This window comes from Micromys minutus, assembly GCF_963924665.1.
Source record: "Micromys minutus genome assembly, chromosome: 24".
NCBI lineage: Eukaryota > Metazoa > Chordata > Mammalia > Rodentia > Muridae > Micromys > Micromys minutus.
The window spans coordinates 4,663,687-4,691,024 of NC_137959.1; the positions used below are offsets into that span (position 1 = coordinate 4,663,687).

General features: G+C 45.3%; 1 protein-coding gene across 5 annotated transcripts; it reads right to left on the reverse strand.

The window, feature by feature from the left end:
• Nucleotides 1–1,665: 1,665 nt before the first annotated feature.
• On the reverse strand, nucleotides 1,666–27,338 carry MMAA (metabolism of cobalamin associated A; the record flags this gene model as incomplete). Of its 5 annotated transcripts, none has more annotated exons than XM_080936671.1 (7): nucleotides 27,290–27,338; nucleotides 14,185–14,659; nucleotides 9,355–9,477; nucleotides 7,217–7,387; nucleotides 4,257–4,342; nucleotides 2,826–2,975; nucleotides 1,666–1,953 (listed from the first exon to the last, which is right to left on the reverse strand). In XM_080936671.1, the coding sequence occupies exons 2-7, from the start codon at nucleotides 14,609–14,611 to the stop codon at nucleotides 1,666–1,668; spliced, it is 1,245 nt and encodes a 414-aa protein (XP_080792797.1). In that variant the 5' UTR covers nucleotides 14,612–14,659; nucleotides 27,290–27,338. The 5 variants fall into 5 exon arrangements, with proteins under 5 accessions (XP_080792797.1, XP_080792795.1, XP_080792796.1 ...); XM_080936669.1 differs by lacking the exon at nucleotides 27,290–27,338 and adding an exon at nucleotides 22,260–22,336; XM_080936670.1 differs by lacking the exon at nucleotides 27,290–27,338 and adding an exon at nucleotides 15,653–15,720.

Consider the following 27,338-nt stretch of genomic DNA (forward strand, 5'->3'; position numbering starts at 1 on the left):
AAATGTCCTAAAGAGTCCAGGATACAATATGTATGAGACTGCGGAAAGGGTGTTTTATCTGAGAGAAATGTTATAGCTAGAAATAATTTTATTCAAATGTACACAGTTGTAACTACCATAAAATAGTTTAACCCATTTGAAGAATTAAGTAGAGCCAGGATTTTAAAGACGATTATAAAATATCATCAGAACATGATGGTAGTAATAAGACTATGAAGAAATTTAAATTATAAATAAGGTTTATGTAGCTTTAGGGACCCACAACTTTACCATAATAAAAATAGCAAGCAATATTTCCTGTATGTTACCATGATAATGAAATCATTTTTCTGAATAATTTAATCTTTACCAGCTCCATAGGTTACCTGCCAACCCCATTTTGCCAGGTAGGAAACTGAAGCTTGCACATCAGGCCCCATGTCCAGGTTTGGAGTGACTGGTCAGGTCTGGTTTAAACACAAAGCCTAACCTGAGAGCCCGATCCCTAAGTCCCTGTGCTGTGCTTCCTCTGTAGAACCGGATTTGTTCTTCAGCATCAAGAAAATGCACACCTAGTAGCTGGGGACACAGCTCAGCTTGGAAAGTGCTGGCTGTGCAGGCCTAAGGGTCCAAGTTTAATCCTCAGGACCCACACCAAAACTGGGCATCATCTGTGTACCCATAATCCATCACTGGAATGCTATAGGGGCAGAGAAGGCGGGACCCTGGGGCTAGCTTAATTGTTGAGTTTTAGATTCCGGAGACATTGTCTTTTAAAAAGAAAGGTGGATAAGCCAGGCACAGTAGTGCACACCTTGAAACCCAGCACTGAGGAGGCAGAACCAGGTGGATCTCTGAGTTCACAATCGGCTTGCTCTACAGCATGAGTTCACGGCCAGTTAGGGCTATACAGTAAGAGGCTCTGTCAAAAAGAAAAAACTGGATGGCAATAGTACATACACTGCACACTCAATGATGACCTGCTGCCACCACATACAAGCATACAAAGTATGTGTTCACACACACACACACACACACACACACACACACACACACAATCTTTTGTGAAGTAAATTGTGCAAGAAAAGGCGAGTAGAAACAGAAACATTTCATAATTTTCAAAGTGAGTGACGCCGAACTGTCCTAACTCTGAGTCTCTAGGGAACTTGGGGCCCACATGTGTAGCCGATTCTACTGCCACGGAGAGGAACCCTTCTACGTCCAGCCAAGTGCAGTCACATGCTTCCAGCTGCTCTGTATACATGGCCTCTTAGAAATTCTTAGAATAGTCTGGTACACTAGATGCCAATCACGACTTTCAATTCTAAGAAACCTGGTGTTGTTCTGGCCATTTTTAAAAACTTATCTGTTTTCAGAAATGTGGCCCTTCTGGCTTACATTTTCTCTGGCAATTCCAAGAACAGAGAATTGATGTAGCCATTTCAACATGTAAGGTCTTCTTTCTCTTCTTGAGCTTCCTCCACTTTTGAGTCTTGAGACGAAACTACTTAGCAGGCCAGCATGTCAGGCATCGGGAAGGCTACAGTGGAGCCAGTCCCACACAGCAGTCTGTCTAACCACCCCACCCCAGCGGGGGCACGCTGCAGGTGTAAGGTGCACACCACAGGTGAGGTTTTGGATATTCAGCACTCAGAGAAACTACAAAGACTGCACAGGATAGATTTATTAGTGTCTGCTTTTAAAAGCTTTCAGCAATAAGTCTGCTGCTCGTCCTGGGGAGAGGGCTCCACTGAGAACCTCTCTCTCCATCACAGGAATCTGCTCTCGGATGCTCGGATGGGTCTTGAAGTGCTCTAAGACGTTTTCCTGAATGAGATTCCACATCCAGACTTTGTGCTGTATCTGTCTCTTGGCAGCCAGCTCCCCACTGCTCAGCATCTGGTGCTGGAAGTCTCTCATTGTGTCCCACATCTCAGTAATGCCTTCTCCACTTCTGGCAGAAATGCGAATCACCTGTTGAGAAGGCAGAACCAGAGCTGTCATGTCACAGGATGTCTGTGATTTGCCAATGAATCCTTAGCATTTATGGAATAAGGCAGAGACAAGGGCTGCTCCGTCAGAGCCACACTCTGGCACACACTGCAGTGTGCGCATTGGATCATTAATTGCATGCAGAAATAAGACACCAATCTAAGGCCCAATTCTTTAGCGCAGAAACTTATTTTAACTTAGGATGGTTCAGAGAGATGATCAAGGGAACCCTAGAGAACTTTTGAGCCTCATAGGATGAGCAGAGGCAAAGGGAAGGAGGTCACCGAATGAAGACAAGCTGAGGACGAGCTCCTTTCCCTGTCCCAACAGGGCAAAGCTGAGCAAGTGCCCAGCACCTCCGTGGACAGGCTGGCCACCCCACCGTGGAGCCACTGAGAAGCCAGCAGCAGGAAAGGGCTCGCTGCTCTCATGATGCAGATAAGAATGCGTCAGTGTGACTGCATTCCTTCCCACAGTATTCTTCATTTTCTTAGCTTACTGAAAAGAACATGGCTGAAAGTCCCACGTCAGGAGCGTTTGCTCTGCTCCCCAGATTCTAACATACTTAATCCATAGTGTTCCCTAATCTTAAGGACAATTCCTTTAGGATGAACCTCCTATTACTTCCAAATGGGTACATCGGTGCTAAGCAGGCTCAGCTGCCACCTAATTCTAGTTTTTGACATTCTGTGGTTGAAAGATTCTATTTAAAATCTGGCTTTGTCATATTTTCTTAAAGTGCAGTCTTTCCACTCAGGCGAAGGCCGAGTACAGGTCCAGCCTGAGACCTATGTCCTCTCTCCTAAGGTACATAGTCCATTCTCTGAGGAACACAGAAAGGAGTGCAAGCCAACCTTTGGCCTCCAGACTTCCGAGCGCCTTCGGAGCAACTTGAGTGCACTCACATACTCTGCTTGGATCCTGCGAGCTGGCACGACCAAGTCTCCATCAGATTTAGTTATAACGACCAAATCTGCCTTCTCAATTATGCCCCTTTTGATGCCCTAGAGAGAACAGAAAAAACACATTTATCAGAGCACCCCATTGCTCCCAACTAGCATGAGAATATGACAACAGCAGACACCATGACTTCAGTCACACTTGACTGTCATTTCTTCTGTATCTTCCCAAGTTCATGTGCCAGGAATAACTGACAAGAATTACCCAAATGCACACAGCCTTGGAACTACGGCAGTCATCTGTAAAATTCTTCCAAGTTTAGAGGCTAACTTGTTGAGCTCTTCAGATGTGGGCAGACAGATGACCAAGACAAAGCATGGTGGAGGCAGGAGGCAGCTTACAGCATCTTACACACAAGAGTTGGCTGCCCAGCTCACCACAGGAACCAAGGAACTGGAGGGTGACCAAGCACAAGGAAGCAAAGCGACTTGGTCAGTAGCCTACCAAGTAAAAAGGTGACGGAGACTTATGACCACTGTTTAGACTGGATGAACAAAGCAACTCCAGTTGAGCCACGAAGACACACAGGGTGTGTGAGCCCTTCACGGACTGGTTCATGATGTGCCCAAAGAATGACAAGTCTCAGTCAAGTGTACCTCAAGAGTATTTTCCAACTTAAGTCCCACAACAGACCATTAAACAGCATGACAGTCCCCGTCTCTTGGGACAACCCCGCCCACTCCAGAGTCCTTTTTCCTCAATAAAACCAACTTTCACTTCTCACCCCTTATCCAGTCCTTATTCTTCATCAACACGAGACAATTAACTCCACAGTCACTGGCTCTGAGTCACTCTGGTTGATCATCGAACACCTCAGTCCCCTGGGTTAACCCACCAAAGCCAAGAAAGGCTCCATCACTTAAAAACAAAACTTTCATATAATCATGGGTATTTCTGCCCCTCTCCCACCCACACAGTCCCCAGCCCTTTGCAGAGACTTCTGTGTGTGAGTGTGTCCAAGTACAAGTGGGATGAGAGAGAGGAGGAGTATGTGTGCTACCGACGGTATCTATCACATGAATTACTTCTGAGTCAGGCGCTGTACAGACACCCATGACGCTGTGGTCTCTGTGGAGCATTTACTCCAGTCTCTTCTGTGCTGAGCAGGGAAGTTTGAGTTGTGTGAGTAGCTCAGAGTCACATCTTTTATTACTGTTAGCTGAGCAAAATAAAACACATGTACAGAGAAACTACCTGTGGGCTCGTGCCCTTTAGCCAATGGGAATCATGGTGCTCACACACTACCTGCAACTTGATTTACAGCACCACAGTGCACACTGGTTCTTTAAGAGTAGTACGGGAGGGCCAGGGCACCAAGATCTTACCTGCAGTTCATCCCCTCCTGCTGGCGGCAGCAGTAAGACAAACATATCGACCATGTCAGCAACAGCAAACTCCGACTGCCCCACTCCTGGAAATTTAAATCGGTTTATTTAAAATAACGTTTTTACCTTTTTTTTTTTTTCCAATCTACTGGCTTATTTATGTTCTATTTCAGTTTCCCATCTTCATGGTCATACATTAACCCTTTAAAGCCCTGTTGCTATAAGTCAGTACCCAAGACTTGATAAAAAATAAAAGCTCATTTGCTCAGGGATCTGCAGAGTGGCAAAGCAAGTGCATCTACGCAGACGGCATCATATGGGAAGACAGAGCTAGCATGCTGATGCAGGTGTCTCTTCTCTTCTTAAAATGTCACAAATGCCAGTAGAGGGGCCACAAGGTCATCACCTTATCTGATGCTAATTACTCTCCAAAGACCCCCACCTCCAAATGCTATTAGCATGAATTTGGATTAGTTGCAAACACACCCTTCCATGTCTCACTAGGTTTTGGATGGAGACCCTCTAGACTTCCATTCTTTCCTACTCCTAAAGCTCTCTCTCGGCTTCTCTTCATCAGGAAGTGGTATAAACATGGACCCTGGCCTTAAACCTCGCCTGCCACTACTCCCATCTCTTTACACCTTTTCACCTTCACTCCACTCTGCAAACCCCATCCTCTCCTCTTTAAACATTCTTGGAGACACCTCTCAACTGCAGACAAGTACCACTGAAGAGTCTCGTAAAAGCTACGCCCAGGGAGCCGGAGAGAAAGCTCAGTGGCTAAGAGCAGCTCCTGCTTTTGCTGAGCCAGCTCTGTTCTTAACACAACCTACAGCTCTAGTTCCAGGGGGTTCGACATCCTCTCCGAGGGAGAGAGAGAGAGAGAGGGAGGGAGGGAGAGAGGGAGAGAGAGAGTTCCTAAGTGTCAGTTTCTTTCATGTATTGTCACCATGGCACCCATATCACAGAGGAGAAACAAAGGAGGCACTTCCCTCTTTGGACAAACAGATACCAACCCAGCCTTCACCAGGCCACCCACTTGCAGTTCCCTGTCAGCAGTCATCCTGAAGAGGGCGGCCGTCCATCCACTTCCCTCACTTAGCCACCATTGTACCTCTCCCTCTCTATCTATGGTCACTGGATGCCCAGTGTCTATGTTCTGACCGACACCCCAGCTCAAACGGTCACCTCAAATGTTCCATTTGTTAGACAGTTGTGGTGCCTGTCCTGTCACCCGGGAGCAGACATTTCAGGGTGCCCTGCCAGGCAGCTGAGTGGAGAGTGACAGTGCAGGTGGGCAGATGGGGCTCGCAGGCAAGTCCTCTGAGGAAGGTGCCATGAGCCGGATGTGCCTCTTCTGTGTCCACTCTATGCTTCCGCTCCTTCCTTCTATCTGCTACCCAGGGGGACAGTCAAAGCTTCACCAGCCAACTCCAATCGTGAGCAACCTTGAGGTAGACTAGTGTGAAGGAAGGAGGCATCCTGAGGACTGAAGGTGGAGAACTATAAACATTCTCAAGCACCTGCCCTGGGGCTTCTTCACTTACAAGACAGCGACATCCTATCTGAGTCACTGCTACTGTGAGTTCTAGGACAGCAGCAGCCCACAGCCGTGAGGTGTACGTGGCTTTCATACTGCCTTCTCCGCTGACTCTCCGCCACTGTTTCATACAGTGTACTTCCCAAGGCTGGGAGGCCTGTCTTCAAGTCCTCAGTGTGACTCAGGCGGGCTCTACAGAGTTACACGAGGTCCTGAGGATGGGGTGCTAACCAGTGGAGAGAAGACAGCAGCGTGTACAGCAGGGCGTGTAAGCCTGAGAGCGCCCATGTGAGGGCACGGCAAGAAGGCAGCCATCTGCAAACAAGGGAGGGGACGCAGAAAGCACCCTGCTGGTGCCAGATCCTCAGCTTCCAGAGCTGTGAGGAGGCACATGAACATGCTCTAAGCTGCCCTTCTTTATGGCAATAATCCTAGCGAACCAATATGGCTCCTTTCCATTCTTACCCCCCACTTTCCTTAACATGAGCCACACTATAACAGTGCAGAGCTAAGAGCCGTGCTGATGACTGTTAGTTCTAAACAATGTCACAGTAGCGTGTGATGACTGAACTCATGGTATTTTCCTTCTCCTAGTTGCCGTCTTCCACGGTGTTCTCTACAGCAACGATGCCCCCTCTTCATCTCTTACTGTGTCCTGCTAACGTACTGCCGACGCTTTGAAGTCTCCTCTCCAACTGGATGATGTGCTCACCACCCCTTTCTGCGACTGCCACCAGAGTCTAACTGATCCACCTCCACTCCGAACCTTGAAGCCATTCTTCGTTCAGCTGTGGGGGTCCCTCAAACACATGTGGCTTCCCTTGTTCTAGCTTCCCACTCCCTCCAGGAAAAATGAAGACTCTTTGACAGGCCGCATAAGGAAAACTGGTTCCAAGCTCCTCTTTGCCCACAGTGCTGTAAGTGACCAGAAAGAGCCATGTGTTCTCACTGTGTCCTACCCTCCCTCCTCCAGGAAGTCTTCACTGATTCCCCCAAACACTGGTTTGGGTTCTGTCATATACATTCATCACAAAATAAACTAAAAGGTCCTCTGTCCACAGAGTGTGAAGTGCTGGGGTTTTCCTTTGAAACCATGTGCTACAGAGGAAATAGCCAGCACCATGGTCCCATATGTGCTGTGATGCTGTGATTTGCTTCCCGAGGCCACTATCCTCTGGCACATAGAACGGTCAGCTTAGATGTCAGCTGTGCACACAGGGCTCACTTCACCTTTTCTATGGCAGGCTCTTGTGGGTAGGGAGCATAGCCCATGTACTCACGCTGTCTATACAGCAATACCTTGTATGTAATTCTACTTCATATCTGCCGAATGAACTAAACAAAGTAAGATGTTACTCACCTTTAAATAGCGTTCATTATAAAAGTACTCTGTTCTTATGAAATAGAGTATGACACTCACCTACAGTTTCAATAAGAATGATGTCATAGCCCCCTCCTTCACACAACACAATGGCTTCATTTGTGGTCCTTGTCACACCTCCGAGAGTCCCACTGGTAGGAGATGGCCTGATGTATGCGTTCATGTCTCTTGACAGTTCAGTCATCCGGGTTTTATCACCTAAGAGGGACCCTAAACACACAGTCAATTATACAATCATGGAAGAGCTGTATGGGCTAATTACCAATCAGCAAGCTCCAAGAGGACATGATTTACGTTATTTCTTCCCAAGCCTGAGATGTACTGAATATCACAGAGTTCTCCTCTAGATCACTGTCTATCCTCACACTGGAGTAACCACTGGATCATTCCAAGTTCCTAGAAACCTGCAAGGCCTCCGTGAACTGACTTCCAGTTAAGAAGCACAGTTAAGGTTAAGAAGCACAACGTAGTCTCTGAAGTGCTGTCCTGCAAGCACAAGGAAATGCGTCTGACCCCTGCACTCAGAAGAGAACCAGGCCTGTGACACACTTGTAATCCCAGCACTCGGGAGGCAAAGGCGTGGGTTCCTGGAGCTCACTACCAACAACAGAGCCTACTTGGTGGGCTCTAAGAGCGAGAGATTCCGTCTCAAGAACAAGATGGGCAGCACCCAAGGAATGATATGGAAGCTGACCTCTGACCTTCACTCACTGCCTCCCTTACACAACATGCACGCACGCGCACACAAACACACACACACAGAAAACAAAGGTTAGGAGTTACCTGGCTATGTGCTATGCAGCTTTAACTATAGAATATAACATCAGTTCTGTTATCAATTACTACTTAAGCTACTGTGTTATTTTTCTATAAAAAATACTCCAGACCATGAGGAAATGGCCTTCTTACTTGTATGAAAATTAGAATCATTTATGAAAACCCTTCATTAATTTTCATCAAGTAAAGTTCCTTTGTTTGTTTGGTTGGTTTGGTTTTTCAAGACAGGGTTTCTCTGTGCAGTCTGGCTATCCAGGAACTTGCTCTGTGGTCTAGATGAGCCACAAACTCAGAGATCTGCCGGCTTCTGCCTGCTGAGTGTTGGGACTAAAGGTGTGCAGCAGGTGTATTTAGCAAAGTTTTCAAACAGTAAATAAGCTAGACAACAAATTAATCTTGGAACTAGTATAATTTCATTTACAGTTAACTTTCTATTACAGTGAACCAAATCCTTTGACTGTTTGAGCCATATTTCTCAGTAAAGGGCAATTAAGAACTGTTATCTACTTCTCTCCTGATCTAAGGTTTTCAAGTGTGACTTTCTGAAGAACACAACATACAAACCACTCACTCACTGAGTACCAAGCATTACCCCTCAGCGCACTTACTCTAATGTGACTGCTTATGTTGCCTGTTTCCCTCGTAAGACGTAAACTGAGCAAGGCCAAGAGCACTGCTTCATATTCACCCTATAGCATAGTCTCCTGTGCTGGTGTCTCACCTACAGAACACACACCAATGCCAGTTCAGTAAACAGCAGTAATCAGAGCAGCTTAACTCAAGGAGAGAGAAAGGGAGGAAATGTTTCTGGGTAGTTACAGGAAAGGCTTTGTATGTTTTCTTTAAATGGTCCTTAGGGAGCTAAGTTTACATTCATTTTATCTCTGGTGAGCTGCAAATTAAGTGTTGAGTGAATGCATGCCCTCACACCAGCAAGTAAGTGCTGAGCACTGTGCAGTGCCCTGTGTGCTTGCTCTGCGGAGCACTGGAGGAAACAGCAGTAACCTACAGGGCCCTTAAGAGCTTTGTTCACTGGACATGTAACAGACAGATGACAAGCTTGTTCTTTCCCCTCAAGATTAACTGAAGAGACGCCACAACACCATGAAGATAATGACAGAGAATATGAGAGACAAAGTCTGAGCACATGCCCTTTGGTCAGCCTCATCTGGTCCCTCTCACCCTGCCTGAGTAACCACTGAACTACCCACAAGCTGACCTCCTCTGGGACAGAGAACTTCCTAACCGAGTCTCAGCGTTTCCATGTCACTCTGCAGAACAGAAAGGGTACTTTCAGGAGACCATTCTCAGCTGGTGGTTAGAAGCCACCCAACTACCAATTCCCACTAGCCTGTAACAACCCCCACTAGCTGCCAGTTAAGAAGGCCAGTCATACTTACCACCACTGGTGCAAGAAGATGGGTCCACAGCCAGCACGGACAGTCTGTGCCCTTGCTCAGTCAGCATCTTCCCAAAGCATTCTATGAAGGTTGATTTTCCTGCACCAGGGGGCCCGGACAACCCTACAGTAGAAAGAGATCTGTGTTGTAGCTAAGATGAAAAGGCATCCGGCATTCAGGAGCCAAGGAATACCACTGAGTCACACCACACAACAAACCTCACACAAGAGGTTTATTAGGAGGGAAAAACACAGGAGAGTGGCTGCCTCTGATCAGGCAAAGAGAAAAAGCTGAGCAGGAGGCAGGCTTTTTATAGGTTCTTTAGGGTGGGAACTTTCCAGGGTGGCCTGGGACTGAAGGGTTATGTGGTCTGGTTTTGGGGCAAGCTCAGGGATTTGGTGGCCTGATCTTGGGCTTTCCCCCAACCCCTGTAAGGTGTGGCCTGGACACTGCCCTGCTTCGAGGGGCTGGGAATGGCGGTTTGTGGATCCTAGCTATTATGCCTTCCATGACTTACAGGTCTCCCATTAATAAAATCAGCACTGTGAATAGTTTCATAATAGTCTACAAGAATCATAACTGACATATTTTAACATGCCTTAAAGTTTAAGTGAAAAAATCTCATCTTTATCTAATTCCTGAGTAACAGTGAAACAGAGAGGAGAGGTTCCAAACTCTGTATGTTCATAAAGTTCACTTTCACCAATCAGAAAATGTGGTTTGCCATTTTCCCATAGTGCAGATCTCTGGGAACACACGTTCTTACTTGTGTTGTGGGTACGGAATTTCCACATCTGTCCCCTTCTCATCATGGTGGGTAATTATTCCACCCACCCTGCCTCTGCTTCTGCCCACTGGAATAACAATCCATAACTCCAGAAATTGCCACTGATTGAGAAAGTAATTTTTCCACACCAATATTTTTCTTTGTAGTCATAACTTTAACAAAATAACAAAAGAAGATTTGAAAAAGAAAAAGAAAAAAAAAACCAAAAAACAAAATCACTTGTGTTCAAAATGGCAGAGAAGCACCTATTAGAGAGTCAAGCTGTCATGGCAGGTCAGGGGCAAGCCCTGGGCTGTCAGTGTGTCTCATCCTTGTGAGATCCTTACAAACCCAAGATCTGTGATCTGCCCTGTGCTGCCTCAGCTTTCTCCTCAGCACAGCACCTGCTGTAACCGTGTGGGGCTTTGCAGGTTGCTTTAAGAATTAGATGAGAGTGTGTTTAGTACAGCGTGTCACAGACACTGCGGGCTGTTCCCGCGAAATACGAATATTTAACACGGGCATCAACAATCTTCAGGGTGTGTGTGGTGTGTGGTGGGCTCAGGTCCTTACTACTCATGGCAGGTCTTCATCTCAAGCACCTTTATAGATGCTGAACAAATCCGTGTCTCTTCTGTTTGTGGTGATGACACAATAGCAAAGACTTGTGCTAACCTGGCCTAAGATCAGACTATAAGCTCTCGGAAGGGGTGTGAGCTGCTAAAGCACATCTTGAGACTCTTGTCTCTCCAAGGCTTCTCTAAAGCCAAGCAGAAGTAGACGCTTTGTCGTGCTGGGTTTTCTCCCTGGGGGTTTGCCCTACAACACATAAAAACTACTAAGACGCAGTGTAACACTCTCAGAATCAGAGTCCCTCCTTTTGAGTAGAGGAAGGACTGTGAACTGTGTGGACAACTAGAGAGATTAGTTGGACCTGTTTGTGAAAACTATCTTTAAAGCATTCACACCCATTCCAAGGGGTTTGACTCTCTGTTACACCATGATACAAAGCCTAGCATAATGTCAATGTTGGTATGTATCTGCTCGGTACCCACCAAGTTCCTACGCTATCCTCCATCTCAAGCTGTTCTTAGCAGAAGAGTTCAAAGCACCTGCTTCACAGTCATGGGATACTCTGTCCACCCAAACTGCCCTGCTTAACCCCTGCTGCTCAAATGCATATCTGCATGGTTCAACACTGCACGGTTTCAAAACTATAATGAGCTTACCGACAATCTCGGGACAAAGCTAAATAATCCAAAAAGTGAAATGAACATTTAAATACAGACAGGAAACTATCTATCTCCTTAAAAAAAAATCACAGTATGGAGGTGGCTGGGCTGAAAGCCACCCCTAAAAGCTTAATAAACAGTAGCTCTCCCATATCCCCTGGCAATGAGCAGAGACACCTTGGTGGTGGTGTTGCTCTTTTATCAGTGGGGCAGAGCAGACGGCGTCCTTTGTGAATACTAGCTTGGTGCCTGGCTTGGTGGGCAAAGCTGCCTTATCCCTAGGACTCATAAAAACCAAATCAAGTCAAATCCAGGCAGCACAGCAGCCAGCAGGAGGAAGACACGCCTCGTGCAGACCTGCCCTCCAGTGCATGGCAACAAACACCAGCTTGCCACCACTCCAGGCACCAGGATAGAAGATGTCACCCAGGAGCCCACCAGCCACATGGCCAGTCTGCAGCGGGAGCCACCACAGTAAGCAAGTCTGTGCTGGTCAGATGGGAGAGACAAAGAGGAGCAGCCTGAGCATTGTGACATGGAACTGGAGACTCGAGGGTAGGGAGGAGGAGCCTGTTGTGAGAGGCCAGCTCTGCCACCAGGGGCCATGCTGAGGTCCCAACCTGAGCTGCCATGTCAGCAGGGGTCAGTGTCAACATCCATGGCACTAGAGAACATGGGGATGTTCCTGGTTGGGACAGCAGCCGGGGACCACACGGATGTCCAGGGCCTGTGTGCATGGATGTCCAGAGACTGTGTGCATGGATGTCCAGGGGCTGTGTGCATGGATGTCCAGAGACTGTGTGCATGGATGTCCAGAGACTGTGTGCATGGATGTCCAGGGGCTGTGTGCATGGATGTCCAGAGACTGTGTGCATGGATGTCCAGAGACTGTGTGCATGGATGTCCAGGGGCTGTGTGCATGGATGTCCAGAGACTGTGTGCATGGATGTCCAGAGACTGTGTGCATGGATGTCCAGGGGCTGTGTGCATGGATGTCCAGGGGCTGTGTGCATGGATGTCCAGAGACTGTGTGCATGGATGTCCAGGGGCTGTGTGCATAGATGTCCAGGGGCTGTGCATGGATGTCCAGGGCCTGTGTGCATGGATGTCCAGGGCCTGTGTGCATGGATGTCCAGAGACTGTGTGCATGGATGTCCAGGGCCTGTGTGCATGGATGTCCAGGGGCTGTGCATGGATGTCCAGGGCCTGTGTGCATGGATGTCCAGGGCCTGTGTGCATGGATGTCCAGGGCCTGTGTGCATGGATGTCCAGGGCCTGTGTGCATGGATGTCCAGGGGCTGTGTATAGATGTCCAAAGGCTGTGCATAACTGGACCTGCCCCTCACTGACTGGGGTGCTGTGGAGAGCTGGCCCCATTTTTCATCTGAGGCAGCACTCGGGAGGGTGGGCCCTGCACCTTTCTCAGGCAGCCCAGTGGAGCTGGCTCTGGTGGGAATGTGTGGGTAAGATGGCCCCAAGCGAGTGAGTATTGGGAGAGCTAACCCCATCACTCATCTGCCAGAGGGTGGCACTGGCACAGAGGTGATGCCCCCATTCCCTTGCCACTTCTAGCGGTCAGGAAAGCTGCCCGCAAGGTCAACAGCTCAAGAGAGCAGGCCCTGCACTTTGCTGTGTAACAGAGTGGCTCTGGTCTTGAAGGTGAAGACAAGTGAGATCGGCCGCAGGCTACAGCACTTGGGAGAGTGGGCCTGTCACCTTGACCGGGTAGCACAGGGAAGCTGCTGTGGAGGTGTGGGTATGGGTGAGCTGGCCCCGAATGCATGAGAGCCAGAGAGCTGACTCTGCCTCCAGCCAAAGGTGGCCTGGGGGTGAGCTGGAGCAGCGCTGGAGAACTTGCTCTGCTGGTGCAGATAAAGGAGAGCCAGTATGCTGACCAGCTCAGATGCCACCCAGGCCCAGATCCCCGGCTCCGAGTTGGCCCACCCCGTCTGTGAACAGTTAGGACACATGAAAGGGCCAGTCCTGCTAATCCAAAGCTGCAGGATCTCCATGACTCAGGACAATAGGAGAACCAGGAGTCCTGATGAAAATCCAATATTGATGGTGACACAGAAGCCAGAGACCTCCAACCAGACCAGTGACTCAATGCAAGGAACATTTGCAAATGAAGATGTGTGGACAGAGGGATACACTGTGGGACACACTGACACACCACAGCTTCCATGATGAGATGTTTCCTATGCTTTAGGGGGGGGGGGTCTTTGTTGTTGTTGCTGTTGTAGTTGTTTGTGTTTTTTATCTTGGGGGAAAGCTGTACGAGCGAAGGATGAAGATGAGGGGCGGGGTGATGAGGACAGGTGTATAATGTGAAACTCACACAGAATCAATAACAAAGTTTAAAAAAACATCTCAGTGAAGTGAGAGGCTTAGGACATGCTTGGAATCCCAGCATTCAAGAGGACAGACAACTAAAGTCAGCCTGTATGAGATAGCAGGACTAATGAGAGTTAAAGAAAGAGAAGGAAGACCTGTGTACAAAAACGCCAATGAAGCAGCAAAGACACAGACCTCCAACGTGACGAGGGTAACAGATCATGGTCAGGGAGCAAAAACGGAAGAGAGCCGAAAGAGCGCCCCGATTAACAGTCATCCAGTATATTTCGGTTCTGGAATCTCTTCCTGAGTACAAGGCTTGCTTCAAATGGTCATGCTAATCTTACCATACATGAAGATTAATATCTATTAAAAAAGCATTTATATTTCATCTAAATATCAAGGAAAGAAATCTCAATTTGATCTCATACCTCTTGGATGTATTTTAAAGGAAGAATTTAGAAACCACTTCCTGAACAGCAGAAAGAGAAAACCGACCTACTCGAAATGTGAGGGGCTTTCCTTGGTTGCGCAGCTCCTGCTCCCGCTGGTAGACTAAGACTCTCTGGAGAAGCACCTGAGCCAGCTCCTTCTTCCTGGCGTGAGTTGATTCCACAAGAGTTATGGCCTCCGCTAGGCAAGCTCTATGCCCTTGAACTAAGCCTGTGTAGAGTCTATCCACAAATCTTTGTTCTTTATCAGAAAGTCCTTCTGTGTGGTCCTTCAAGGTTGCCTGGACACATAATGTCCTCCTGAAGTTGTCAGACAGCAGCACCCTCTTAGTACACAGGTGTCCAAAAGAGTTTGGCAGAGCCCCTGGGGGTCCCGGTGCAGGAGGACATGGGTGAGGGAGCCGTGGAGAAGCTCTGGAAAGGCGCATTAGTAAATTCCGGTGAGGAGAAAGTCGAAGCAAGGGAACAGTCATTTCGTCTGTAACCGGATACTTCCAGACCTAGTGTGCTTTATGAATGGCCTAAAAGGAAGGAAAAGTATATTTTTGAGTTCAACAGACAATTAAAACACTGAAGTAGTAAAACTAAGAGACCACAGCATTCCTGCATACTGTTTTCTTGCATTCTAAGACATGACTAATCATGGTTCTTGATAATACACGTGATGACTAATTTCAGTTGTCAGCCTGACTCCATCTGGAAATAACTAAAACCCAGGCTGCTGAGCACTCCAGTGAGAGAGTCTTAACCAGTTCATTTGAAGCAGGAAGGCCCACCCTAAATCTAGGCTACACTTTCTGGTGGCAGCCCATATAGACAAGGAAAAAGAAAACTTTGCTTTTTGCTTGTTTCCCCTCACTCTCACTGACAAGTTCATCTACTCTGCTACTGAGCTATACATCTTCAGGGTTTAAATGTAGACTGAAGACCAGCAGCTCTCCAGGAATCCCCCAGACTCCAATTGGAAGACTGAGGAAACCAGAAAGCAGCATTCCCCCATGGTCTCGGCTTCATTTCAGGCTGTTGAGTTTAAGTCCTGCCCTGACTTCCCTTGATGATGGACTCTCTGACCTGTAAGTCTAATAGAACTTCCCTCTCAGCAACAAAAACTTAACTAAGACACTAAAATTTAGGAGAGAACTCCTTTGGCCAGTTAGTACTAAGAATAACCCAAAACATGAAACTACTTTATTGCAAAATAGAAATAAAACTGCCCTGTAAACAAAACTAACACAAGGCCTTTTAAAAAAGTGTTTGCTACATATGCCTAACAACCAGCGTTCCATTCCCAGGACCCACGACAGAAAGAACTGACTTGATAGCTACCCTGCCTGTGGCATGCTCATGAGTGTGTGTGCACGCCCCTACCTGTGGCATGCTCATGAGTGTGTGTGCACGCATAGTAAGAATCAATAGCAAATGTAAAAGATAATATAAAAAGCCTCATTAGAGGAGATAGTTTCTGCCATGTTTTTTCTTGCATTCATCTTAAGCACTTCTTCAGGTCAACATACCCGATTCTGAGGCGTGAACAAAAGATTCTTTCAGAAGATTCCCTCTGCCGCTGGCCTTTTTCATTCTCTGCATAAGAAGTGTGATTAGGAGTGTAGCACTTGAGGCACAAGTTTAGGTACATGCATGTACTCAGAGAGGCACCCTGAATAATCTGACAGAAGCACATAATCAACAACAATAAGCCTTAATGTGAAGTAAATGGCGTAGGCAGGGGAGTGACCAGACCAGTGCATCTCAGAGATGGTCAGAAGCACCTGGTGCTTATTCAGATGCCTCTTCCCAGCCCCACGCCAGCCTCTGTAGGTAAGCACACTGAACTACCACAGAACTAGGTAGAGAGCCTTTTCAACACAACTCCCCACTGTATTAAAGACTGTTAAGTCAGAATAGGACAAAAGTTACCAGCCACAGCCCCTCACTTGTGGTGTCATGGCTCGGGAAAAGTTACTTAAGCACTCTGTGCTGCGATCTACTCTGGAGTACAAGGAACTCCAGGGTGGCTGTGAGGATCAGAGACTTGATTCCTGTAGGAAGCCCGGAGTAGCTAGCATTAGATTTGCAGTTTAGCCATTTATAAGACACTCTGATGCTAGGTCACATACCCAACTTCCAGGGGTAAGCTGGGATTTACAGATATGTAGAAGCTGCCCAGTTAAGTGTTGTGACACATTAAGTTACTTTATTGTTCTAAGATACTTTCTTTAAATGATAATTGAAAGCCAATGAATATGAAATCTATCTGTTAATAATAAACATTCTATTAGAAGAAGAAATGGGTTACAGCTTTTCATTTATAATTAGACTGCTCTGATTCTCTAGCCTTTTTCTGTTTTGAGGGAGGTTGTGATTCCTATTCTTGGCTGCCCACTTGACTGCATCTGACGTTAACTAAAACTCAAATGACTGGGCACACCTGTGAGTGACTTCTTAAATAATCTGAAGTGGGAAGACCCACCTCTAATCTGAGCCACACCTTTCACTGGCAGCCTATAAAGAACACAGAAGGAAGCTCTTTGCCTGCTTGGTCTTGCTCTGCTAGCAGACCCATTCCTTCACTGGTGTTTGAGCCCACCTCTATAGGATTCCAGTGTAACTAAATACCACCTAAGACATTCAGCTTCAACATCTACTGAACTGTTGGATTACCTGAACTACAGCCTGTGTGTGTGTGTGTGAGTGTGTGTATGTGTGTTTATAAAGACAGAGAGAGTCATTCTATTCATTTCATAAGTTCTATCATTCTAAAGAACTCTGGTTAATATAAAGTCATTATAACTTTTTATATAAAATTAATCTTATTCTAAAAGCACAATTATTTTTGAGATAATTACATCATTTCCCCTTTCCCTTTCCTCATTTTGAACTGTTCCATATGCCCTTCCTTGCTCTCTTTTAAGTCCATGGCATTTTTCCGTTAACTGTTACATGCATATATGTATTTACATATATATTCCTAAACATAACCTGCTCAGTCTATGTAATGTTATTTGTATGTAAGTTTTGGATAACCAATTGCTGTACTCTTCCCTGGGAAAGGATATTTCTCCCTCTCAGCCTTTCTCAATTGCCTGTAGTTCTTCCCATAGGGCTGAGGCCTTGTGGGCTTTGCTGTCCACTTGAGGATGTCTACTACTGTTCTTGTTCAGCTCCTGTCTAGGCAGCCTTGTTGGTGAGACTATGTGTGTAACTTCGGAGTCTTCTAGGAGGAAACACTGGGATAGAAGGACAATGTTTAAAAGTGTGTAAAAGTATTAAACATCTACCACTACTCTGCACATACTTAAAACAAAAAGGTAGGAGCCAGAATAATGACTCAGTGGGTAAAAGCACATAAGCTCACAGAGGCCCGAGTTTCATTCCTAGCAACCATAGCAGGCAGCTCACTACTACTCTACTTCCAGCTACAGGGATCTGATGCCCTCTTCCGGCCTCTGTAGGCACCTGCACTCACTTGCACATACTGCACACAACATAGAATTAAAAAATAAAAGTAAATATTTTAGGGGTTAGAGAGGTGGCTCAGCAGTTAAGAGCTCTGGCTGCTCTTCCAGACAACCTGGATTGCACCCATATGTCAGATCACAAGTGTCTGATCTCCTGTTCCAGAGGTTCAGACACTCTCTTCTGACCTCTGAAAGCCCTACATACAAGCACACAGGCATTCATGCCAGCAAAGCACCCATACTAATAAAATGGTTTTTGTTTGTTTTTACAACAGAGGTTCTCTGTGTAGCCTGAGATGTCCTGAAACTCACTCTGTAGACCAGGCTAGCCTCAAACTCAGAGATCCATCTGCCTCTGCCTTTCAAAAGTGCTGGGATTAAAAGTGCACCACCATACTAGACTTATAAAATGTTTTTTAAAATCTTTTGAAAAAAAAAAAAGAGGAATCTATCTTCCAAGGCTTCTTTCAGCATACCCTAAGTACAATTCTTATCAACAGCACAGCCAGTACTAGGCGGAGAGTTCACGGGCAAGAACCATGTTTTTACCCCCCATTCTTTCCTGAGAACATGTAGTTTTAGGAAGTTGTAGAACCTTTAAGATGTGAGAACTGGCTGACACAGTGGCTTGCGATGGGAGAAGCTTTGACAGTTGGTTCTCTTTGCTTCTGGCCCCAAGCTCTGACCTTTTGTGTGCCTGGGTGATATAAGGAGCCCCACCATCTGTTCCTGATACCATGTCTTCCTCACCATAATGTGCTGAAATCACGTGGGACATGAGCCAAAATAAGGCTTTCCTCCCCTAAGTAACCTCAGAACAGTAAGAAATACATACCCATCAGCTTTAACCTTTTATTCAGCTCCTCACAGCAGTTCTAACAAATTAATATAATGTTGGCAGTCATTGCTAAATTCCAACAAAAAGATTGCTTTTCCAAGGAGGGTCACATTTCCAGGTTTAGGGATTAGAACGTGGACATATCCCATGAAGATTCCTATTCAACCTACTGCAGCTTCCTAAGGAGACTACTTCATTTTCTTCAATGAAGTAGCTTTAGTACTTCAAGAGCTCATAGAATAAGGCACACCATGACTCCCAAAAGAAAACAGCAAACAGCCCAAAGCACTAAGGGAAAAGTCAATATCACAGGATGTAACTCTCACTGAGGAATTCAAGTCACTGGGGAGTCAATGCCAGGACAAAGTCTGAAAGAATAAAAACACTAAAGAAGGATGGGGCAGCTTTTCTAGGCTGAGGCTTAAATGTATAAATTCAGTGTAGGTACTTGGTCTAGTCCTTGCCATGTTAGAGAAAATTGGGAAAGTCAGTGAAGGCAGAAGACACAGATATACAAACTGTTGTCATAGGCAAATGACAGACTCTTACAGAGGTAACACAACCAATCTTAGCAGTGCCCTCATCCTCATCCTCAGCAGCAGCATGCAGTAGTAATACACGTAGCACCCTGAGAAGAGTGAGACTCTAGCATAGAGTCCAGCCTAAGAAACCTGAGAGAGGGTCCCCAACAAGGAAACAAGTGGAGAACCCAGACTTGGGTGTGGCATTAAGAGATAGAAAACAGAAGCCAGATTAAAAGGTTCCTGCCATTAGACGCCACAAAGCCAACACAGCTGGTTTGCTGTAGTTACTTTAAAGCAATCAACCACAGAGAAAAGATACAGCTGATCTGAGCTTTCTCCTTCACTTCTCAGACACTTTAGAGTTTATAGCTCATCTTCAAACACTTTATCGTTCTCCAGTTCCATGAAGACAGTATGACAACAGTTGTTGGTCTCATTTAACCAAAGAGAAATCAAGAATTCATTAAGTGTCTGTAGTCACGGAGGCAGGACTAAAATCCAAGACTTTGGCTCTTTCTGACATTATTTCTTAATGAAGTATATTACTATGAAAGAGCTGTCCTGTGGCTAAAAGACAGAGATCTGTAACTGCTTATCTTTCAAAGCACATATGAAGAATGAAGAGAGGCCAGCAAGCAGAGGAAACAACCTTCATGCCCAGAACACTGTCATTATCAAATGTAGTCCTACTATCCTAAGATACTGTCATACTGTCCAAAAGCAAACTACCACTGCTTAAAATATATCTTTTAGTATTAGGAGGTATTACTATGACTACATCTGGTTATCAAACAAGCCCAAAGTAATACATTGAGGGGAGAGGGGAACCCTTAACCTAAAGTAGACTATGAAGCATTCATCCAGTTAATGTTTGAGCATTTACTGTGTGCCCTGCACTAGTCTAGCTCTGAGAATAGGGCAGCAACAACACTAAGTGTTGCTGCCATCATGAAGTTGATGTTCTTAGGAGAAAATCAATGTACTGTCTGTCAATCTGTCAGTCACTGTGGGTGGATATGAATGAGCCACAGGGAAAGGACAGGAGAAACACAAAGACAGGATGAACACAGGCTTTACAGACAGATGAGTGCTCTAAATGCATGAGATGGAATCCAAGACAAGGAACTCATGCATATTTATTTATTTGTTCATCCTATGTATATGAGTGCTTTGTTTTGATGCAGGCAAGAAGAGGGAATCGGATTCCATGACAGATGGTTGTGAGCCACTATGTGGGTGCTGGAAATTAAATCCAAGACCTCTGGAAGAAGAACAGCCAGTGTTCTTAACTGCTGAGCCATCTCTTCAGCCCATTACTGTTTTGTTTCTTTTTGTTGGTGGTAGGTAGGTAGCAAGGAATGAGATGAGAAAACAGTGCAGGAATTACTTTAACTACTGAGGAGATGATGGCTTGGGCCAAGTAGATGAGATGCTCAGTCAAATTCCATGTGAATTCTGAAGAGCTGTTTTCATACAAGATGTTAAAGTTCAGGTAAAGGTCTTTCTGAGCCACAGAAAGCTGAAGACTGGGAGGTAAGGTTTGAAGGATGACCAGAAAGATAGACGGATTGATGGACGGACAGATGGACACAATGACTTCAATTTTTATTATTTTGTATGTTGGGGTCATGTTTGTGTGCATGGACATGGCTAAGGCATGCATGTCAGGTGTGTGGAGGCTCGGGGCTGTCAGAGGTTGCTCTGATTGCTTTCCACCTTGTAGACTGAGGTGGAGTCTCTGATTTGAACTTTGTTCACCAATTTGCCTAGTCTAGCAATCTTGCTGCTGTAGAGTGCTGAGAATACAGACTTGTCACCATGCCTGAGAAGTGTTTATTTGGGAGCTGAGGATCTCAACTCCAGCCCTCACCCTTGGATGACAACTGCTTCGTCACTAAGTCATCTCCCACTCTTTGGGTCCCCAACTGAGCTGGCAGTTGCACTTCAGTCTTAGGTTCAGTGCTGAAATTGGAGCTGAGGCCTAATTTGTATATCATCAATGTTTAGATGGTGTTTAAATCCATGAGCTACACGCTTGTTTTAAAACTAATTTAGAGACATGAGAGGGTAAAAGCCTTCTTCAAAATAAAACTTCACATACATTAGGGCTACCACGGTGCTTCTAAGCTAGTTTTGGCAAACTATACTGCTAAAAAGCAGCCTAATGTTATAGTGCATAATAATGGCATCTCTGATGGCACTCACACGTCTGACTTCCTCAACCCAGAACACGTTATCTAACTTTACAAAGGGAAACTGAAATATGATAACAGGATTCAGGGTGCTTAGAGTTGACTCCGTAGCATCACCAGGCCCTTTAAAATGAGGAGAAAGGCAGACAAAAAAACAAAACAAAACAGCTGGATGACAGGAAGCTCAGTCCACTCTCCTTGGCTCTGAGGTTGGAGTAAGTGGACTCCAAACTGTGCAGGCTAACTGACTGGAGAGGCTGAGAAAACCAGAAGCAGGATTCACTGAAAAGACAGTGGAATAAAGACCACCAACACCTTCATTTTAGCTACTTCAACCTGTGTCAGGCATAACCAACTAAACTCCAAGACAACAAACGTGTTGAGTCAATCAGATAATTCAGCAGGTAAGGTGCTTAGTGAGCAAGCCTAGTCATCTGCCTTTGATTCCCAGAACCCAAGTAATAGTGGATAGAGACACCCATCTCCACTGAGTTGTTCTCTGACACACGCTTTACTTGGAATGTGTGCCCCCCCCAACAAATCAATTAATTATTAAGAAAATAAATGTGTTTCTTAAGGAACTAAGTGTGTAATAATTCGCTATAAACTAAAAACACCAATGGAAAACTAATACAGTTACTATAGCAACCACAAAATCTTTTTTAAAGATTACAATTTAGATTTTTTAAATGAGAAATGTCTAATAACCACTCATGATTTAATTATCTTTGCCATACCTATGACCCTTCATTCCTCATTTAGATCTCTTCCTAACCCAGGAATCAACTTGATGAGTCTTTTACCATTTATTATAACCTTCAGTGTTACATTCAATATGTGTGCATGTCAACTTCCAAATTAGACATAATATTAGCATATCTTCCAAAAAAGAAACTAGTAAAAAGAATTAATTGCAAGGTGAAAAGGGTGGCTAGTGTTTCAGCTATGATTTTTATCAGAATCATCCAGAGGACGTAGAACCACACCCTGAAAGATGTTACCCAATGGGCCACTGCCAGAATTGTTTTGACTGGCAAGCAGCACATTCCTTCAGACCCTCCCAGGCAGTCAACCATGCTTGTCAGTGCTCCACAACTTTCTGTTCATACCTGTGACACAGTATTTGTTGCTTTGTCTTGAAATCTATTAACCAGGTCTCATCACTCCCATCAGCTGACAGTTCTCCTACAGAGAAAGCAGTATGTAGTCTTTACCTCCTCAGGTTTAGAACAGGGCCTGGCACATGGCCAGCCCTCAAAACTGTTCTTTATCCTCATCAGTGGAGCTCAGCCTATGAAGAAGAGACTGACTGAGAAAACCTGTGTGCAGAGAATCTTTACAAAACACTCTCTGCTCTTTCAAGCACCCGCTGTCTGTAGAGACATCTTTGACATCTAACCAAACTTCCAGAGAAGAAATATATAAACATGGAAGAAACCAAACCCACAACAAGAACTTTACCAGATGGAAGCATGTCTATTCACAATACAAGCAAATTCTCTACACAAAATGGATAAAAACTGTTTAATAAAGACAGTACGGCTTCCTTTAACAAATAAAAGCTGTTCCCTAAAACTATTTTTATTCACTGAGAACGTCATGCGTGCAATGTCCTACACCAATTACTAGCAGTCTTAGAAAAGCCTGTGCTAATCATCTGACCAGTTTAAGGTTGGTTCTGAAGGCAGTCCTTTAACCCACACAGGTCTTAAGAGCCCTGTAAGTGGGACACAGAACTAGGAAGATAAAGGCCTCATTTTTACTTGACCCCAATAAAGTGCCAGCTTCCAGACTGTGTGAGGGCTGACCTCCCCTCAGACCACCCCCACACATCTCTTGGGACTATGTGAATGGCAGACACCAGCAACCCTGCTTCACTCCATGTATGAGGTTCTATGTGTAACTTCCTAACTAATCCATGTAGTAATCCTACAACCAAGGAGCCTTGTTGTATAGGAAAGAAGCTCAGTACTGTGAGGTGGATTGCCCGAGGCCTCACAACTAGTGGTGGGATTTCATAAACACATGCTGAGACCTTAAGAGAAAGTTATACGGCCTTCACATTTGAATGTATCATAGTTACATCTGCATGTTCACTGTTTAAAATGTTTTTAATTTTGTCAAATTTAGAAAGTCAGCATGATTTCCCAATAATGAGTTAGGTACAAAACCAACTAAATTTTAAACATTTTAAAATGTTCATTTTATAGAAAAGTCACAATATATCCATATAACCCTATTATTTAATTAAACTGATTTTAAAGGGGCCACTACATTTCTTAAAAGTGAATAAAACTTAATAATGAACAACTTTTTATCTCTAATATACATGTCATAGGCAGGACAAAAAATAAGTTTGTAATTTTATTGACATTTTATCAGACTCTGTCCATTATACTGACACAGTGATCTAACTAGAAAGAAGGGCTTCTCAGTTCTCATGTAACTAAGCACCTTCACCTGAAGGACAGACACCAAAGAATGTAGCCATTAATCATATCAAACTGTTCAGTTAATTGTCATGATTTTGACAGTAAGGCTTCATCTTACAATGTAAGCTAAGCACTATTAAAACACAGAATTCTGTGGCATTTACAACATCCAGTTGCTTACTACAAAGTACTGTCACACCTAGTAAACCAGGATGGCACGGTTTTAATATACAATAAAAATACTAAGTTGACATAAGCACTGAAATAGGCTGAGTCATCACTTCTTGCTATGGCTTGGATCTTAAAGTACTAAAGGCTTGGTGCTAAGCCCTTGGTGCTAAGCCCTTGGTGCTATTAGGGGCAGCAGAGCCTTGAGGAACTGGGACCTCATAAAAGCTGTGCAGTAGGGGTACCCTAAAAGGGATCTTGGGGATTCCAACCCCTTTTCTGCTTCATTCCTGGCTCCATGAGGCAGGTAGCTCCTCTGCCACACACTTCCACTTTGCCACCACAGGGCCAGATGGTCATGATCAAAGTCTCCAAAACTGAACCAAATAAAACCTTTGCTTTGTTACAGGAACCAAAATTAATCATACTTCCCCTGAGATAGTTACACAGATGATAACATTTTAAGTTCACATCTACTTTCCTCAGAAATGATGTTTATTCTTCTCCATCATCCACTCTCTCTAATGCAGTGGGTTTCAAGCTCTGTATGCCATAAGACATGTATTTATAATACACATGTATGCGTGGAACACAAATATCACTCGATACACTTATCCTCTTACAGATAATACTCTGCATTGTCTCTTCTGGTTTTAGTGCAGACTGCAATGGCTGTCGGTCACCTCTCTCACAGTCTTTATTCATCCTCCACATGGTCAGGCATCTCATGCTCACACACACTCTCCTTCAAACATTCAAGGTTCCCCTTGCCTTACCTAAAAAAATAAAAATGTCTTATTTTATGAATGTGCCATTAATTCAATAAATACTTATTATGTAGAAGCCACTATATGCAGGGCACCGGGTTAGACCTTGGAATGTACTGACAAATGGGTCAGAGGTGACTCCTGGTGCCATGTTTACAATCCAGGCAAGCAGTCATTACATAAATATCTTATGTTCCTCTGTGAATCCTTGCCATCTCTCCTCAACCTTTACGTCCCTGCTGTCAGCATTCTGGTGTATACACAGATCCCAGAGATGGCTACAGTCTTTTCTAGAGTGGCTGTTACCATATTCTTTCTATGTGGTATGTTCTCTCTCATCTCACAAAATTCTCTTCAGCTTTCAAGAATCAGCCCAAGTGTGTTCTCTACAGAGTCAATGGTTGCTTTCTTGATAGTCTGGCTACATCTCCAGCCTGACAGCCCTCGTCACGATGTACAGTGCTAACTTTTAAGACGGAAGTCTTCTGTAGACGATGATTGCTCTGTACCCATAGCTCACCGTTCACAGAATCAAAGAATATATGCAATAAATTTACGTTAGTCCATTACTCCATTACACTGACTGCTAAATGATTATTTTGAAAACAGAATACTTTTAAATGTGTATTTTTTCTTTTAAAAACCTGATACATGCCCGTTTTTCTGTATTAGGAGTTTGCTCAGCAGCAGCATCTGACTTGGAATATTTGTCTTGGAGTTGACCGAGTGAATATTCCTAATCTAAGTATTACCATGACAAGAGATGGCATCTCAAACTCAATACAGTAGGTCATTGTCTATGATGTGGACAACACACACAGGCCACACGATGACCCCGTGGGTGACAGGTTTGGATTCGGGAGCTGAGCTGTCAGAAGCTACCAACCTGCTTATCATCTCCATCTCTGCTCAAAGCCTCTCAGACCATTTTAAAATGCTTGTGGAGTGCTTAAGCTGGCCTCTGCTAAGTAACAGAACACACTCGCGGCCTGGGGAGGGCTTCTCTGAGGTTCCTGTCCACTCTACCTTTCACTAATTCCAGAGTCACGTGTCCGAATTTCTACTCTGATGTCAATTTGTGCTGGGATCCTCTCGCATTAAACGTTGTTATTCATTGCTCTGTTCTGACCCTGGTCCAAATCTGCAGGTCTAGTGAGACTAGCACCAGTAACTGAGCTCTTACTGTTCTTCAGTTCAGGTTCTTCCTGTGCAGATGGAAACAGGCCATAGGCAAAAGGAACAGCAAGTGTGAGTGGCTGTGCACACAGGTGGGGCTGAGCGCCACGCGCATGCTGATCAGCACTGAGAAACATGGCTTTTCTCTCCACCCCTTCTCCAGTGCCTTTGGACTGCACAGACAAGGAGGGAGGGAAAATCTCAGGCCCCACTCCAGGCATTCTGAATCAGAGACTGTGGGAGTGGGGTCCAACTACATGTGTCCTTAAGCCTTCTGTGTGACACTATGCCCTAGGAACAAAGTCCAATCGTCTGTTTCTGCTGCACAATTGTCTCATACTCTTCTTGCCGACTGTCTTCGAAACCTGCTACCTTCTCAGTTTCCCAACTTCCAGATTTGACCCACAGGTCACATCCTTCCATTTCTACTTTTCTCCTCTGCTTAAATTCCACTCTTCTCTTACATCCTCTCCTGATGATCCTGGCCTTGGGGGATCTTTTCTTCTCTAACTTAGGTGGTAATTTGCACAGATTACCAACAAGCTGTACCTGGCACACAGAGGGGCATCTCAACACCAACTGAAGTAAAACCAATGGATCACATAAAAAACAGATACCTGTTTAGTACTGCAGAAAAATGAGACCTCTGTAAAAGACCCGCAGCAATGTTCAACACCTTTCTTACATAAAGGAAGATTAAGTGTTTGCTTTTCCCACATGACAGCAGTCGACTGGGGCAAATTTCAACCACTTGATTGCTCCATCCATTCCAAATATATTCTTATGACACCCTCAAATTTTGTAAGCACCATTTACGTTCCTCATGATTATATATAACTTTCCATGTTTATAGTCAGTCTCTCCTAATAGGAAACAAAGCCTTAAAAGAACCATCCTATTAAAATACGATTTCCCTGAATATATTTACTTTGTCAAAGAGCATTTTAGACATTGTTGATGACCCCCAAACTTTTTTTTCCTTATTTTGTTACCAGCTTAGTCATTTTTATAGCCTCTTTGTTCTCCAAAATGGGAACGCTTAAGAAAGGCGGCAGTCACAAATCCTTTTCTTAGGCTCTCTTTCATTTTTCAAATGAGAAACATATCTGAAGTTGGCCGTCTTTTGTGGAACACTACAGGCGCTGTCCAGACGGTGTTTGGAAACCCAGATCAGACACTGCTTTGTGACTCCTACCCTGAACCCTTCTTTTAATCCTGCCTTGAATCCTCTGCAAATGAGTATTCCTTCTACTCTGAGGAGTCTGCTGCTCCCTTCCACAGGCGGAGCTCGTTAACACTGAACAGCCTCCTGGCCCTGTCTCCTTCCCTGCTGCCTGAGATGAGCTCACAAACCAGCCCAGGAGAATCTGACAGCAGCGTCTGCGCCGCCTTTCTTATGTAAGGAAAAAGCGCGCAGTCCCTTCCAGTCCTTCCTGCAGGCCCTGCCACATCCACCCCGCCCCCAATTCAGCCACATCCTCCTCGGCTGCCCCCCGCGAGCCTCCAGGGGGCGCCCCCGATAGCGGGGCTGACCCCGGGCGGAGGACGCACCGGCCCCGACTCCTGGCCTCGGCGCGCACCGGGCCCCACACTCACCCTCGCGAGGCCGCGCAGCAAAGCACCGCCCCTTCCGCCCACTCCTCCC